At 37.8% G+C, this 14,441-nt stretch overlaps 2 protein-coding genes across 4 annotated transcripts in view; one reads left to right on the forward strand and one right to left on the reverse strand.

Annotated features, from left to right (window-relative positions):
* LOC133540574 (arf-GAP with coiled-coil, ANK repeat and PH domain-containing protein 2-like) overlaps nt 1-14,441 on the reverse strand; it is a 1,007,806-nt gene that overhangs the window by 356,839 nt on the left and 636,526 nt on the right. The gene's annotated exons all lie outside the window — the stretch shown is intronic.
* rnf13 (ring finger protein 13) overlaps nt 1-14,441 on the forward strand; it is a 116,990-nt gene that overhangs the window by 101,961 nt on the left and 588 nt on the right. The window contains exons 9-11 of one of the 3 annotated variants that reach the window (XR_009803661.1): nt 4,784-4,864; nt 10,014-13,547; nt 13,651-14,438. Coding sequence is in view for 2 of the 3 variants with exons in the window: in XM_061883268.1 (XP_061739252.1) it covers nt 4,784-4,864; nt 10,014-10,381 (449 nt within the window). In the remaining variant the exon portion in view is untranslated. Of the gene's footprint in view, nt 1-4,783; nt 4,865-10,013; nt 14,439-14,441 lie in introns of those variants that run through there. The other 2 variants (XM_061883268.1, XM_061883267.1) reach the window with 2 other exon arrangements.

Consider the following 14,441-nt stretch of genomic DNA (forward strand, 5'->3'; position numbering starts at 1 on the left):
GAAGACTACTGAGGTATTGACACCAGCTTCTTGACAAGATCTGACCAATTTAATAAGTCAATGAGCATGAACTGATGAAGACTACTGAAGTATTGGCACCAGCTGCTAGACTAGATCTGACCAATCTAAGTCTATGGGCACGAACTGATGAAGCCTACTGAGGTATTGGCACCAGCTTCTAGACTAGATCTGACCAATCTAATAAATCTATGAGCATGAATGGATGAAACCTACTGAGGTATTGGCACCAGCTTCTAGACTAGATCTGACCAATCTAATAAGTCTATGAGCATGAATGGATGAAACCTACTGAGGTATTGGCACCAGCTTCTAGACTAGATCTGACCAATCTAATAAGTCTATGAGCATGAACGGAGGAAGCCTACTGAGGTATTGGCACCAGTTGCTAGACTAGATCTGACCAATCTAATAAGTCTATGAGCATGAACGGATGAAGCCTACTCGGATGTGAGGAAAAACGTCTTCTAAGACAAACCAAACAGTCCAGTTGTGATCGATTGAATGCCCTGAGATTCCCCTTTAAGAGTGTAAAAATCCACTCCATCCCATTTTGAATATTCAGTTCACAAACTTATTTTTGCCTCCAAACTTTTCAAAATACGGCTTTGATGCAGGTAAATAATCAGTGCCCATCGCCTGAACCCGCAAGTACCCTGGTGTGCCTCTAGGTCATGTGATTGCAACCCAGCCATAGTGCAACTAAATGTAAGGCGCGCACACCTGATTTTTGGACACGTTTTATTTTATACATAAATAGGCAGCACATAGACGTGGGTAAAAAAAGTACCAGTTTAAATTACATTATGTAAAATAGGTAAAAAATGTATTTCATGCAATAACACCGAGATCATCTTGGAAGAGTTGACTTCATGCTACACTTCCTGGAAGTTTGAGGGATCCCAGCTGACGAAGAGATGAACGGCAGGATGAAAAGTCTGAGCCGCTGACAGGCAGAGAGAAAAGGAGGAAGGAGGATGATGTGAGTCCCCGTCCATATACGGTCACATGAGGCCTTGGCGTGGACGCAGGAGGAAAACATGCTCACTTAGAGCTTGCATAAACACACCAAGCTCACAAGAGTCCACCCTTTGGCCCGGGAAGACCAAGAGTTTGAGGGGCGGGGGGACTTTGGAATTTGGAAGGGAGTAATGAATTCCTAAGCTTATAGCAAAGTCCTTTACTGCACACAAAGTTGTTTGGAAAAGTGACAACAAGAATGTGAAGGAGGAGTAACTCCACCACAGACATGAGACTTTGTCCGACGGTGGCACGTGTGTCGCCCGAACCAATTCCAATCCAAGCGCACATGGGAAATAAAAATGTTGGTATGGGACTGGATCGGTGAAGCAACTGGGATGAGAATCAGCACCTCCAAGTCCGAGTCCATTGATCCCACCCGGAAAAGGGCGGAGTGCCATCTCTGGGTTAGGGTGGAGAATTTGCCCCAAGTGGAGGGGTTCAAGAACCTCGGGGTCTTGTTCAGGAGTGAGGGAAGAGTGGATGGTGAGATCAAAAGGCGGATGTGGACTCTGTATTGATCCATTGTGGTGAAGAAGGAGCTCAGCCGGAAGGTAAAGCTCTCAAATTACCGGTCGATCTACGTTCCCATCGTCATCCACATGACTGAAAGGACAAGATCACGGGTACAAGCGGCCGAAAAGAGTTTCGTCCGCCGGGTGGCGGGCTCTCCCTTTGGGTGAGGAGCTCAGAGTAAAGCCTCTGCTCCTCCACATCGAGAGGAGCCAGATGAGGTAGTTCGGGCATCTGGTCAAGATGCCACCCGGACGCCTCCTTGGGGAGATGTTTAGGGCACGTCCGACCGGCAGGAGGCTGCAGGGAAGACCCAGGATTTGTTTGAAAGACTGTCTCCCAGCTGGCCTGGGAAGGCCTCGGGATCCCCAAGTAGGAGCTGGACGAAGTGGCTTGGGAGAGGGCTGTCTGTGTTTAGGCTGCTGCCTAATGATTCTTTCCGATTTTTGGGTTGACAACTCAATTTAGAATCGGTTCTCGATTCAAACAGTCTCTCACAAAGTTTTTTTTGGTGTAATAACTATAATGAGACTGAAGCTCCTTCTGGTTGCACGGAGATGTCCTAAAAACGTCTGTGAAAGTTGATTCTTATAAAAAAAAATGTATATACTTTTTTTTTTTTTTTGATCAATTTAAAAAATATATGAATATATTTTGGATCGAGATGACTAAGAATCACACTACGGATGTTTTTGTGCACACTTCTGGTCAAGCACACAGCTGTGTGAGGAACTATGCAAAGATGGCATTTGCACTTTTTACAAATTGACTTCATGGTTGCTACCAGGGGTTGGTAAAGACTTGTTGAAGACACAAAGTCAACTCCAACTTCCGTTTTTTTGTGGTGTGTTGCTAGCATGAATGCCAGCACTCTGTATTTTTCTGTTGGTGTGAGCCCTATTGGCATATTTCATTAAATCATAACTGTGTGAGCTGTATTGGCATATATCATTACATCCATTCAGTTATGACAACTTTTACACATGGAATGTTTAGTAAAAAAAAAGTTATGCATTTTCAACCTATAAAACACCCTTTCTAAACAGCCCTGTTGAGAACAGCTGTCCCCTTAAAGGCCTACTGAAATTAGATTTTCTTATTTAAACGGGGATAGCAGGTCCATTCTATGTGTCATACTTGATCATTTCGCGATATTGCCATATTTTTGCTGAAAGGATTTAGTAGAGAACATCAACGATAAAGTTCGCAACTTTTGGTCGCTCATAAAAAAGCTTTGCCTGTACTGGAAGTAGCAGACGATATGCGCGTGACGTCACCGGTGTGAGGGCTCCTCACATCCTCACATTGTTTATAATGTGAGCCACCAGCAGTAAGAGCTATTCAAACCAAGAAAGCGACAATTTCCCCATTAATTTGAGCGAGGATGAAAGATTCGTGAATGGAGAAAGTTAGAGTGAGGCACTAAAAAAAAAAAAAAAAAGCGACGGCTCCGGGCGGCAGCAGTGGTAGCGTTTCAGATGTAATTAGACACATTTACTAGGATAATTATGGAAAATCCCTTCTCTGCTTAGTGTGTTAATATTATTTTTGTGAGATTCTAAAAGTCATACCTGAAAGTCAGATGGCTGCGGTGAACGCCATTGTCTCAGAGAGAAGCCATGGAGGAGCCAGGATCACAGCTGCTTTTTGACAGATGCTGCAGGAAGTCCCATAATCCACTTAAGTCACCGGTAAGAGCTGACTTAATATCACAATTTTCCCATCCAAAAACATGCTGGTTGACGTAGAGAAACATGTTCGCTTGACCGCTCTGTGTTAAAGCTTCACAACAAACAAACACCGGCTGTGTCTCGGTGCTAAAGGCAGCTGCAACCCACCGCTTTCCACCAACAGCATTCTTACTTATAGTCTCCATTATTAATTGAAGAAATTGCAAAAGATTCAGCAACACAGATGTCCAAATTTCTGTGTAATTATGCGATGAAAAGAGGCGACTTTTAGCCGTAAGTGATGTTGAGCTAAATAGTCCCCTCCAACCAATAACGTCACAAACACACGTCATCATACGCGTCATCATTTCAAGACGTTTTCAACAAGAAACTCCGCGGGAAATTTAAAATTGCAATTTAATAAACTAAACCGGCCATATTGGCATGTGTTGCAATGTTAAGATTTCGTCATTGATATATAAACTATTAGACTGCGTGGTCGGTAGTAGTGGGTTTCAGTTGGCCTGTAAGTTCCCAACAAAATACAAGAGTGGTACTTATTTAAGTAAATGAGCCTGTTGTTCCATCACAGTTAAGGACAAACATGTTGTCTGTCATGGCAGCTAACAAAAATACATCTTGAAAATTAATTCCCTGGCAAGACCCATACTTGCCTACCTTGAGACCTCTGAATTCGGGAGATGGAGGAGGGGTTGAGGTGCAGGCAGCATACCCCTCCCCCTTCGAGCTGTCTTGGATGGAATGAAATTATTTTTTTCTAATCACTTTGGAACTTGCAAGCGTATTTCTTCTTAGTTGTCGTCACCATGTCTCTTCTTCGGTCTTCTGCTTCGTCCCCTTCTTGTCGCGTGTGCAGTTGTGCACTGAGCTCCAAAAGCCGTCAATGTTATTGTAGCATTCCGGAAGAGTTAGTGCTGCAAGGGGTTCTGGGTATTTCTTCTGTTGTGTTTATGTTGTGTTACGGTGCGGATGTTCTCCCGAAATGTGTTTGTCATTCTTTTTTGGTGTGGGTTCACCGTGTGGCGCATATTTGTAACAGTGTTAAAGTTGTTTATACGGCCACCCTCAGTGTGACCTGTATAGTTGTTGACCAAGTATGCATTGCATTCACTGGTGTGTATGTGTGTTTGAAATCAATGTTATCATTAAACCAGTTAAAAGATAATACAAAGTGTCGCCATTTCTTGACATTTTCGAGTAAAGACCATTGTTACACCTGTCCTACGCTACATTTTTATGTGACAATGTTTATATATAGAGGAAAAGCAGACACCTGGACAGCATGCGGCTGTTAAGGGGTGAAGGTTTTAGGTGAGAGAGAACGCTAAAAGCAGTGCCTTCAAGGCACGCCCTCAATATTGTTGTCTGGGTGGAAATCGAGAGAAATTTGGGAGAATGGTTGCCCCGGGAGATTTTCGGGAGGGGCACTGAAATTCGGGAGTCTCCCGGGTAAATCGGGAGGGTTGGCCAGTATGGCAAGACCTTGTGATGATATACTTTTTAACCTGTAAGTCAAGTCAGAAATGTGCTTTCTTTCTCAGGAGACGTCTACGACGTGTGTGCCATCTGTCTGGACGAGTACGAAGAAGGGGACAAACTGAGGGTCCTGCCATGTTCTCATGGTGAGTCCACTGAACAGCAAACTATACATTTTGTTAAATAACTTGACTGAATGTAGTAAAACCTGGAGTTGTTCAAAGTAATACAAACTCCGTTTCCATATGAGTTGGGAAATTGTGTTAGATGTAAATATAAACGGAATACAATGATTTGCAAATCCTTTTCAACCCATATTCAATAGAATGCACTACAAAGACAAGATATTTGATGTTCAGACTCATATTTTTTTTTTTGTTTGCAAATAATAATTAACTTAAAATTTCATGGCTGCAACACATGCCAAGGTAGTTGGGAAAGGGCATGTTCACCACTGTGTTACATCACATTTTATTTTAAAAACACTCAATAAACGTTTGGGAACTTAGCAAACTAATTGTTGAAGCTTTGAAAGTGGAATTCTTTACCATTCTTGCTTTATGTACAGCTTAAGTTGTTCAACATTCCGGGGTCTTGTTGTCATATTTTACGCTTCATAATGCGCCACACATTTTGGATAGGAGACATGTCTGGACTGCAGGCGGGCCAGGAAAGTACCCGCATTCTTTTACTACGAAGCCACGCTGTTGTAACACGTAGCTTGGCATTGTCTTGCTGAAATAAGCAGGGGTGTCCATGATAATGTTGCTTGGATGACAACATATGTTGCTCCAAAACCTGTATGGACTATTCAGCATTAATGGTGCCTTCACAGATGTGTAAGTTACCCATGCCTTGGGCACTAATACACCCCCATCCCATCACAATTGCTGGCTTTTGAACTTTGCGCCTATAACAATCCAGATGGTTATTTTCCTCTTTGTTCCGGAGGACACCACGTCCACATTTTCGAAACATAATTTGAAATGTGGACTCGTCAGACCACAAAACACTTTTCCACCTTGCTCATCTTAGATGAGCTCGGGCCCAGCGAAGCCTGCGACGTTCCTGGGTGTTGTTGATAAATGGCTTTGGCTTTGCATACTAAAGTTTAACTTGCACTTACAGATGTAGCGACCAACTGTAGTTACTGACAGTGGTTTTATGAAGTGTTCCTGAGCCCGTGTGGTGATATCATTTACACACTGAGGTCGGTTTTGGATGCAGTACCACCTGAGGGATCAAAGGTCCGTAATATCATGGCTTACGTGCAGTGATTTCACCAGATCCTCTGAACCTTTTGATGATTTTACGGACCGTAGATGGTAAAATCCCTAAATCCCTTGCAATAGCTCGTTGAGAAATTTTGTTCTAAAACTGTTCGACAATTTGCTTACAAATTGGTGACCCTCGCCCCATCCTTGTTTGTGAATTACTTAGCATTTCATGGCAGCTGCTTTTATACCCAATCATGGCACCCACCTGTTCCCAATTAGCCTGCACACCTGTGGGATGTTCCAAATAAGTGTTTGATGTGCATTCCTCAACTTTATCAGTATTTATTGCCACCTTTCCCAACTTCTTTGTCATGTGTTGAACATCAAATATGTTGTCTTTGTAACATATTCAACTGAATATGGGTTGAAAATGATTTGCAAATCATTGTATTCCGTTTATATTTACATCTAACACAATTTCCCAACTCATATGCAAACGGGGTTTGTAATTTTTAGTCACATTTTTAGGTCAGAAGCTATGAATGGGTCTAAAAAAAGAGATGGTTCAAATATTGTTATGATTGTCTAAGTTTAGTACGATAGGATTTAATATCACACTTTACCAAAAAGATGGTGACTGAAAGTAGTAAAACCTGGAGAGGCTCAAAATAAGAACATTTGTTGCATTTTTATGCTTAAAAAGTTGTGAAGGGGTCTAAAAACTTAGATATGGTTAGATTTAGTTTGGTACAGTGGGATATAATATCACACTTTACCAGGAAATTGTCATTGAGGATGATGACTGAAAGTAGTAAAACCTAGACAGGCTCAAAGGAAGAAAGTTGCATTTTAATGGTGAAAAGTTGCAAAAGGGACTAAATCAACAAATAGTCAAATTATATTGTGACCTTTACCAGGAAATTGTCACCATTGAGGGTTGTAAATGAAAGTAGTAAAACCGGAAAAGGTCCAAATAAATTTAAAAAATGTTGTGAAAGGGTCTAATGAAAGTAGAAAAAACCTGGAGAGGTTCAAAATGAGGGAAATGTGTTGCATTTCTATGGTCAAAAGTTGTGAAGGCGTCTAAAACATAGATATGGTTAGATTTAGTTTGGTACAGTGGGATATAATATCACACTTTACCAGGAAATTGTCATTGAGGATGGTGACTGAAAGTAGTAAAACCTGGACAGGCTCAAAATAAGAACGTTTGTTGCATTTTTATGCTTAAAAAGTCGTGAAGGGGTCTAAAAACTTAGATATGGTTAGATTTAGTTTGATACAGTGGGATATAATATCACACTTTACCAGGAAACTGTCATTGAGGATGGTGACTGAAAGTAGTAAAACCTTGACAGGCTCAAAGGAAGAAAGTTGCATTTTAGTGGTGAAAAGTTGCAAAAGGGACTAAATCAACAAATAGTCAAATTATATTGTGACCTTTACCAGGAAATTGTCACCATTGAGGGTTGTAAATGAAAGTAGTAAAACCGGAAAAGGTCCAAATAAATTTAAAAAATGTTGTGAAAGGGTCTAATGAAAGTAGAAAAAACCTGGAGAGGTTCAAAATGAGGGAAATGTGTTGCATTTCTATGGTCAAAAGTTGTGAAGGCGTCTAAAACATAGATATGGTTAGATTTAGTTTGGTACAGTGGGATATAATATCACACTTTACCAGGAAATTGTCATTGAGGATGGTGACTGAAAGTAGTAAAACCTGGACAGGCTCAAAATAAGAACGTTTGTTGCATTTTTATGCTTAAAAAGTCGTGAAGGGGTCTAAAAACTTAGATATGGTTAGATTTAGTTTGATACAGTGGGATATAATATCACACTTTACCAGGAAACTGTCATTGAGGATGGTGACTGAAAGTAGTAAAACCTTGACAGGCTCAAAGGAAGAAAGTTGCATTTTAGTGGTGAAAAGTTGCAAAAGGGACTAAATCAACAAATAGTCAAATTATATTGTGACCTTTACCAGGAAATTGTCACCATTGAGGGTTGTAAATGAAAGTAGTAAAACCGGGAGAGGTTCAAAATGAGAAAAAATGTGTTGCATTTCTATGGTCAAAAGTTGTAAAGGGATCTAAAACACAGATATGGTTAGATTTAGTTTGGTACAGTGGGATATAATATCACACTTTACCAGGAAACTGTCATTGAGGATGGTGACTGAAAGTAGTAAAACCTGGACAGGCTCAAAGTAAGAACGTTTTTTGCATTTTTATGCTTAAAAAGTCGTGAAGGGGTCTAAAAACTTAGATATGGTTAGATTTAGATTTGTCGTGTTTTTATGGTCAAAAGTTTCAAAAGACATTAAAACATTTTTTATTGTCAAATTTAAATGAAAATAGGTCAGTAACTATTAAAAATCAGAATTACTTGAGATGGATTTGTCATGTTTTTATGGTCAAAAAGGCACTAAATATATGGTTTTGTCAAATTTAAATGAAAAAAAAAAGTCAAATATTAAAATCAGAATGACTTAAAATCGATTTGTCGTGTTTTTATGGTCAAGACACTAAAAAAAGTAAAATTTTAATGAAAAATGGTCAGTAAATATTAAAAATCAGAATGACTTGAAATAAATGTCAGGTTTTTATGGTCGAAAGTTGCAAAAGGCACTAAAAATGTTTTTGTCAAATTTAAATGAAAATAGGTCAGTAATTATTAAAATCAGAATGACTTGAAATCGATTAGTCATGTTTTTATGGTCAAAAGTTGCAAAAGACATTAAAAAAAATTTAATTGTCAAATTTAAATGAAAATAGGTCAGTAAATATTAAAAATCAGAATGACTTGAGATCAATTTGTCATGTTTTTATGGTCAAAAAGGCACTAAATATATGGTTTTGTCATATTTAAATGAAAAAAAAAGTCAAATATTAAAATCAGAATGACTTAAAATCGATTTGTCGTGTTTTTATGGTCAAAAGACACTAAAAAATGTCAAATTTAAAAGACAAATGGTCAGTAAATATTAAAAATCAGAATAACTTGAAATAGTGTCATGTTTTTACGGTCGAAAGTTGCAAAAGGCACTAAAAATGTTTTTGTCAAATTTAAATGAAAATAGGTCAGTAATTATTAAAATCAGAATAACTTGAAATTGATTAGTCATGTTTTTATGGTCAAAAGTTGCAAAAGACATGAAAAAAAATGTTATTGTCAAATTTAAATGAAAATAGGTCAGTAAATATTAAAAATCAGAATGACTTGAGATCAATTTGTCATGTTTTTATGGTCAAAAAGGCACTAAACATGGTTTTGTCAAATTTAAATGAAAAAAAAAGTCAGAAAATATTAAAATCAGAATGACTTCAAATCGATTTGTCGTGTTTTATGGTCAAAAGACACTAAAAAATGTCAAATTTAAATGAAAAATGGTCAGTAAATATTAAAAATCAGAATAACTTGAAATAAATGTCAGGTTTTTATGGTCGAAAGTTGCAAAAGGCACTAAAAATGTTTTTGTCAAATTTCAATGAAAATAGGTTAGTAAATATTAAAAATCTGAAAATTTAGATCGTTTTGTCATGTTTTTATGGTCAAAAGGCCCTACAAATAAATTCTGTATTACTTGAAATGTGAATGTGAGTGTGAATGTTGTCTGTCTATCTGTGTTGGCCCTGCGATGAAGTGGCGACTTGTCCAGGGTGTACCCCGCCTTCCGCCCGATTGTAGCTGAGATAGGCGCCAGCGCCCCCCGCTACCCCGAACGGGAATAAGCGGCAGAAAATGGATGGATGGACTTGAAATTCATTGTGAAAAGTTGCAAAAGGCACTAAAAGTATGGTTGTCAAATTTAAATTGAATTTTAGTGCAAAAGACACTTAAAAATGTTTTTGTCAAATTTAAATGAAAATAGGTCAATAAATATTAAAAATCAGAATGACCAAATGTAGTCATTACAGAATTCAGTACACATATTTGAGGACTGAAAAGATTGATGAAATGTTAACCAATCTTATAAATTGTTTGGAAAAACATGGCGACCTTCACAGTTTTTGGGACAAGTGCCAACTGTTTAAAATTGATAAATGACACGGATGCTGCAATAAAATGGGCGTGTCCACAGCCTACCACAGCAAGTGTGTGGACCCCTGGCTGACCAAGACCAAGAAGACGTGTCCCGTGTGCAAGCAGAAGGTGGTCCCCTCGCAGGACGACTCCGACTCGGACGAGAGCGGCGGCGAAGAGAACGAGGAGGCGTCGGAGAGCACGCCCCTGCTGCGCTCGCTGGCCTCCACCAGCGCACACTCCTTCGGAACCATGTCCTTGGCGTCCCCCTCGGACCAGGACCACGAGTCGTCCTCGGAGTACGAGTACGAGCTGGACCACAGCAGCAACAGCGAGGGGGAAGAGGACCAGGTCACCGTGGAAACGGTGGTGGTTCAGATGCAGCAGTCAAGTCCTGACAGCCAAGAAGAGCTGCTCCAAGCCTGAAAAACTACTTTCAACAACATACAGGCCAACTGTATGTAGACTCTATATATACATATACATATATACATACATATACACACTACATGGTGCAGGAAGCACTGCAAACTTAGGATTTATTGTACATACTCTGATCATGCACCTTCCATCCAGCCTTTTTTTTCACTAGACTGAAACACATTTACCAAGGACTAGCAGACAAGTCTTACAAGATTGGAATGTTAACACATTCCTATGAAGGAGGGGAAAATATTCAGATAAATTCTATTTTAAAAAATTAGGGGAAAAGTAGCTGCAATGTTCCAACTAAATTTACATTTCTCAGAGATTACTAGTCCAGTGGTTCTCAACCTTTTTTCAGTGATGTACCCCCTGTAAACATTTTTTTAATTCAAGTACCCCCTAATCAGAGCAAAGCATTTTTTGGTTGGAAAAAAAGAGATAAAGTAAAATAGAGCACTATGTCATCAGTTTGTGATTTATTAAATTGTATAACAGTGCAAAAATATTGCTCATTTGTAGTTGTCTTTCTTGAAATATTTTGAAAAAAAAAAGATATAAATTGAAAAATAAACAAGTGATTCAATTATAAATTAAAGCTGCAAGCAGAGTTGGTCGGGTCCGCCTTTGGCTGCTGCCCCCGTGACCCAAGCCCTGCTCTAAAAGTCAGACCTACATAGAGGATTTTGTTTCATGTCTGTATGACATTCCTAACAGAAGTTACAAGCAGTTTTGTCTGGGTTTTTTCCTAGGGGGCATTAGAGCGCAATTTTGATTTTTGGGGTTTGGTTTTTTTAATCGGATAGCAATTTTTGCCAGTCCCGATGTGTGTAAAATAGTGTGAGTTTTGAAGCATGTTAAGGGGGTCAAATTACAGATTGGCGTTTCTGGATGTTGTTGATAAATGGTTGTGCTTGGCATAGTAGAGCTTTAACTTGCACTTTGAAGCATTTTAAGGGGGTCAAATTACAGCAAAAAGTAGCAAAAATTACATTTTTTAGGAGACTTTGCGCTGGGGTTCTTTGAAGGCGCATAAAATCAAAACCGGAGCAGTAATCAAAAATCTGGGAATAACTTTTAATCAGAAGGGTTCAATCTCTCTCCTGTGCGAAACGACAAACGCACTCAGAGGAGATAACGTTTGAAGAAAGGTGACGGGTTTTTACAAAACTTTTATTTTGAAGGGGTAATTTTTAACTTCCTGTTGATTTTTGCCGAAGGATGTCGATTATCTAAATGTAGGTCTAAGTGAGACCTACATAGAAGTTTTTGTTTCATGTCTTTCCGACATTCCTACTGGAAGTTACAATTTTGTTTGTGTTTTCTTCCTAGGAGCAGTTTTTGCTGTGTTTTATTCAAAAATTGCGCTAGAGCAAAATTTTGAGTATTGGGATTTGTTTTTTTTTATTAGATCGCAATTTTTGCCAGTCCTGACGTGTGTACCAAGTTTGGTGAGTTTTGAAGCATTTCAAGGGGGTCAAATTACATCTCAAAGAGGCAAAAATAGCTTTTTTTTTTGCGAAAATTTTGCTTTGAATGGGTTTTTGCAAAATTTTTGTTGATTTTTGTCCTAGAAGATACGATTATGAAATTTAGGTCCAAGTCAGCCCTACATAGAGGTTTTTGTTTCATGTCTCTACTACATTCTTAACGGAAGTTACAAGCAGTCTTTTTTTTTCTCCCAGGGGGCGCTAGCGCGCAATTTTGATTTTTGGGGTTTGGTTGCTTAATAAGTTGGGGAGGTTTGCTGTACCGATGTGTGTGTAAAATTTGGTGAGTTTTGAAGCATGTTAAGGGGGTCAAATTACAGATTGGCGTTTCTGGATGTTGTTGATAAGTGGTTGTGCTTGGCATAGTAGAGCTTTAACTTGCACTTTGAAGCATTTTAAGGGGGTCAAATTACAGCGCATAAGTGCGGAATAAAGAAAGAAAGAATAATAATAAAACGCACCAGTTTCAATAGGGTCCTTGGCCCATTGCCAAGGACCCTAAAAAAGATTTCTACACATAAAAGTGCCCTCTTTGATCCATCTGGATTCATGAACTTAATTCTAAACATTTCTTCACAAAAAATAAATCTTTAACATCAATATTTATGGAACATGTCCACAAAAAAAAAAAAACTGTCAACACTGAATATTGCAATGTTGCATTTTTTTTCACAGGTTATGAACTTACATTCATATTTTGTTGGAAGTATTATTCAATAAATATATTTATAAAGGATTTTAGAATTGTTGCTATTTTTAGAATATTTTTTTAAAAATCTCACGTACCCCCATTAGAGAACCACTGTACTAATATGGCTATAGAAAATAATATTCAATCTTTCATGAATAAGTCATTGCAAGACAACATTGGTGTAGTATGAGGCAAGTAATATGCATATTTTGAATTCTCAAATTTAATGAAGTGTACAAAAAAATCGTAACATTGCAAGAAGAATGATTAATGTGGATCCCGACTTTAAACAAGTATAAAAACTTATTGGGGTGTTACCATTTAGTGGTCAATGTGCAATCTACTAATAAAAGTTTCAATTTAATGAAGTACGTAGAAAAAAATCTTAAAAATGCGATGAGTCAATATTTGATTAATTTACTAAAGTCTCCAAAAGATTAGCACAGTATTACAATAAATGGAGAAAAAAAGTCGATTTGGGAGAGTGATATTCTGACGTAATTATAGAATATCGGACGAGGAAAAACTGGAACACGACTAGCATTTCAATAGGATAATGGACGTAACGAGGGAGAAGTGCTTGTTTTTACACTTAAGAAAACATATTTACAATCAATAGAAATTTCTGGGGTGGATGTCAGGTAATAGAATTGTCAAATAAATTATTGCAAGTATTAAAAGTACATAAACTAGTCTTAAAAGTGCAATTTTAGGAGAAATTATTTTGAAAAGCCAAAATTCCAACAGAAACCTAAACACATTGTGAGAACATGCTGTTCCATTTAATAGCTTGGTTTGTAAGATTTTCAAAATAAAATCACTTTTGCCTCATATGAAAAGCCAGAATTCCAACAGAAACCTAAACACATGAGAACATGCTTTTCCATTTAATAGCTTGGTTTGTAAGATTTTCAAAATAAAATCACTTTTGCCTCATTTGAAAAGCCAAAATTCCAACAGAAACCTATTAGACACGTTGTGAGAACAGGTTTTCCATTTAATAGCTTAGTTTGTAAGATTTTCAAAATAAAAGGAATTCTGCCTCATTTGAAAAGCCAACATTCCAACAGAAAAACACATTGTGAGAACAGGTTTTCCTAAGATTTTCAAAATAAAAGCACTTCTGCCTCATTTGAAAAGCCAAAATTCCAAAAGAGACCTAAACACGTTTTTCCATTTAATAGCTTTGTAAGATTTTCAAAATAAAATCACTTTTGCCTCATTTGAAAAGCCAAAATTCCAACAGAAGCCTAAACACATTGTGTGAACAGGTTTTTCCATTTAATAGCTTGGTTTGTAAGATTTTCAAAATAAAAGCACTTCTGCCTCATTTGAAAAGCCAAAATTCCAACAGAAACCTATTAGACACATTGTGAGAACAGGTTTTCCTAAGATTTTCAAAATAAAATAACTTTTGCCTCATTTGAAAAGCCAAAATTCCAACAGAAACCTAAACATTGTGAGAACATGCTTTTCCATTTAATTGCTTGGTTTGTATGATTTTCAAAGTAAAAGCAATTTTGCCTCATTTGAAAAGCCTAAATTTCAAAAGAAACCTAAACAAATTATGAAAACATGTTTTTCCAATAGCTTTGTAAGATTTTCAAAATAAAATCACTTTTGCCTCATTTGAAAAGCCAAAATTCCAACAGAAACCTAAACATTGTGAGAACATGCTTTTCCATTTAATAGCTGTTTGTAAGAATTTCAAAATAAAATCACTTTTGCCTCCCAAAACGATCAATGTTAGCGGTGATGTTAGTCCTTGGTAAAAGCCAAATGTATCACTGATGAAGGAACTGTTTGTCTGTGCTAACATTGCTTTAACATTAACCACTTGTCTCTTCTTTCGCTTGAAAAATAAAAGACACGTACTTTATTC

Source organism: Nerophis ophidion, linkage group LG22 (assembly GCF_033978795.1).
Source record: "Nerophis ophidion isolate RoL-2023_Sa linkage group LG22, RoL_Noph_v1.0, whole genome shotgun sequence".
In the NCBI taxonomy this organism is placed as follows: domain Eukaryota; kingdom Metazoa; phylum Chordata; class Actinopteri; order Syngnathiformes; family Syngnathidae; genus Nerophis; species Nerophis ophidion.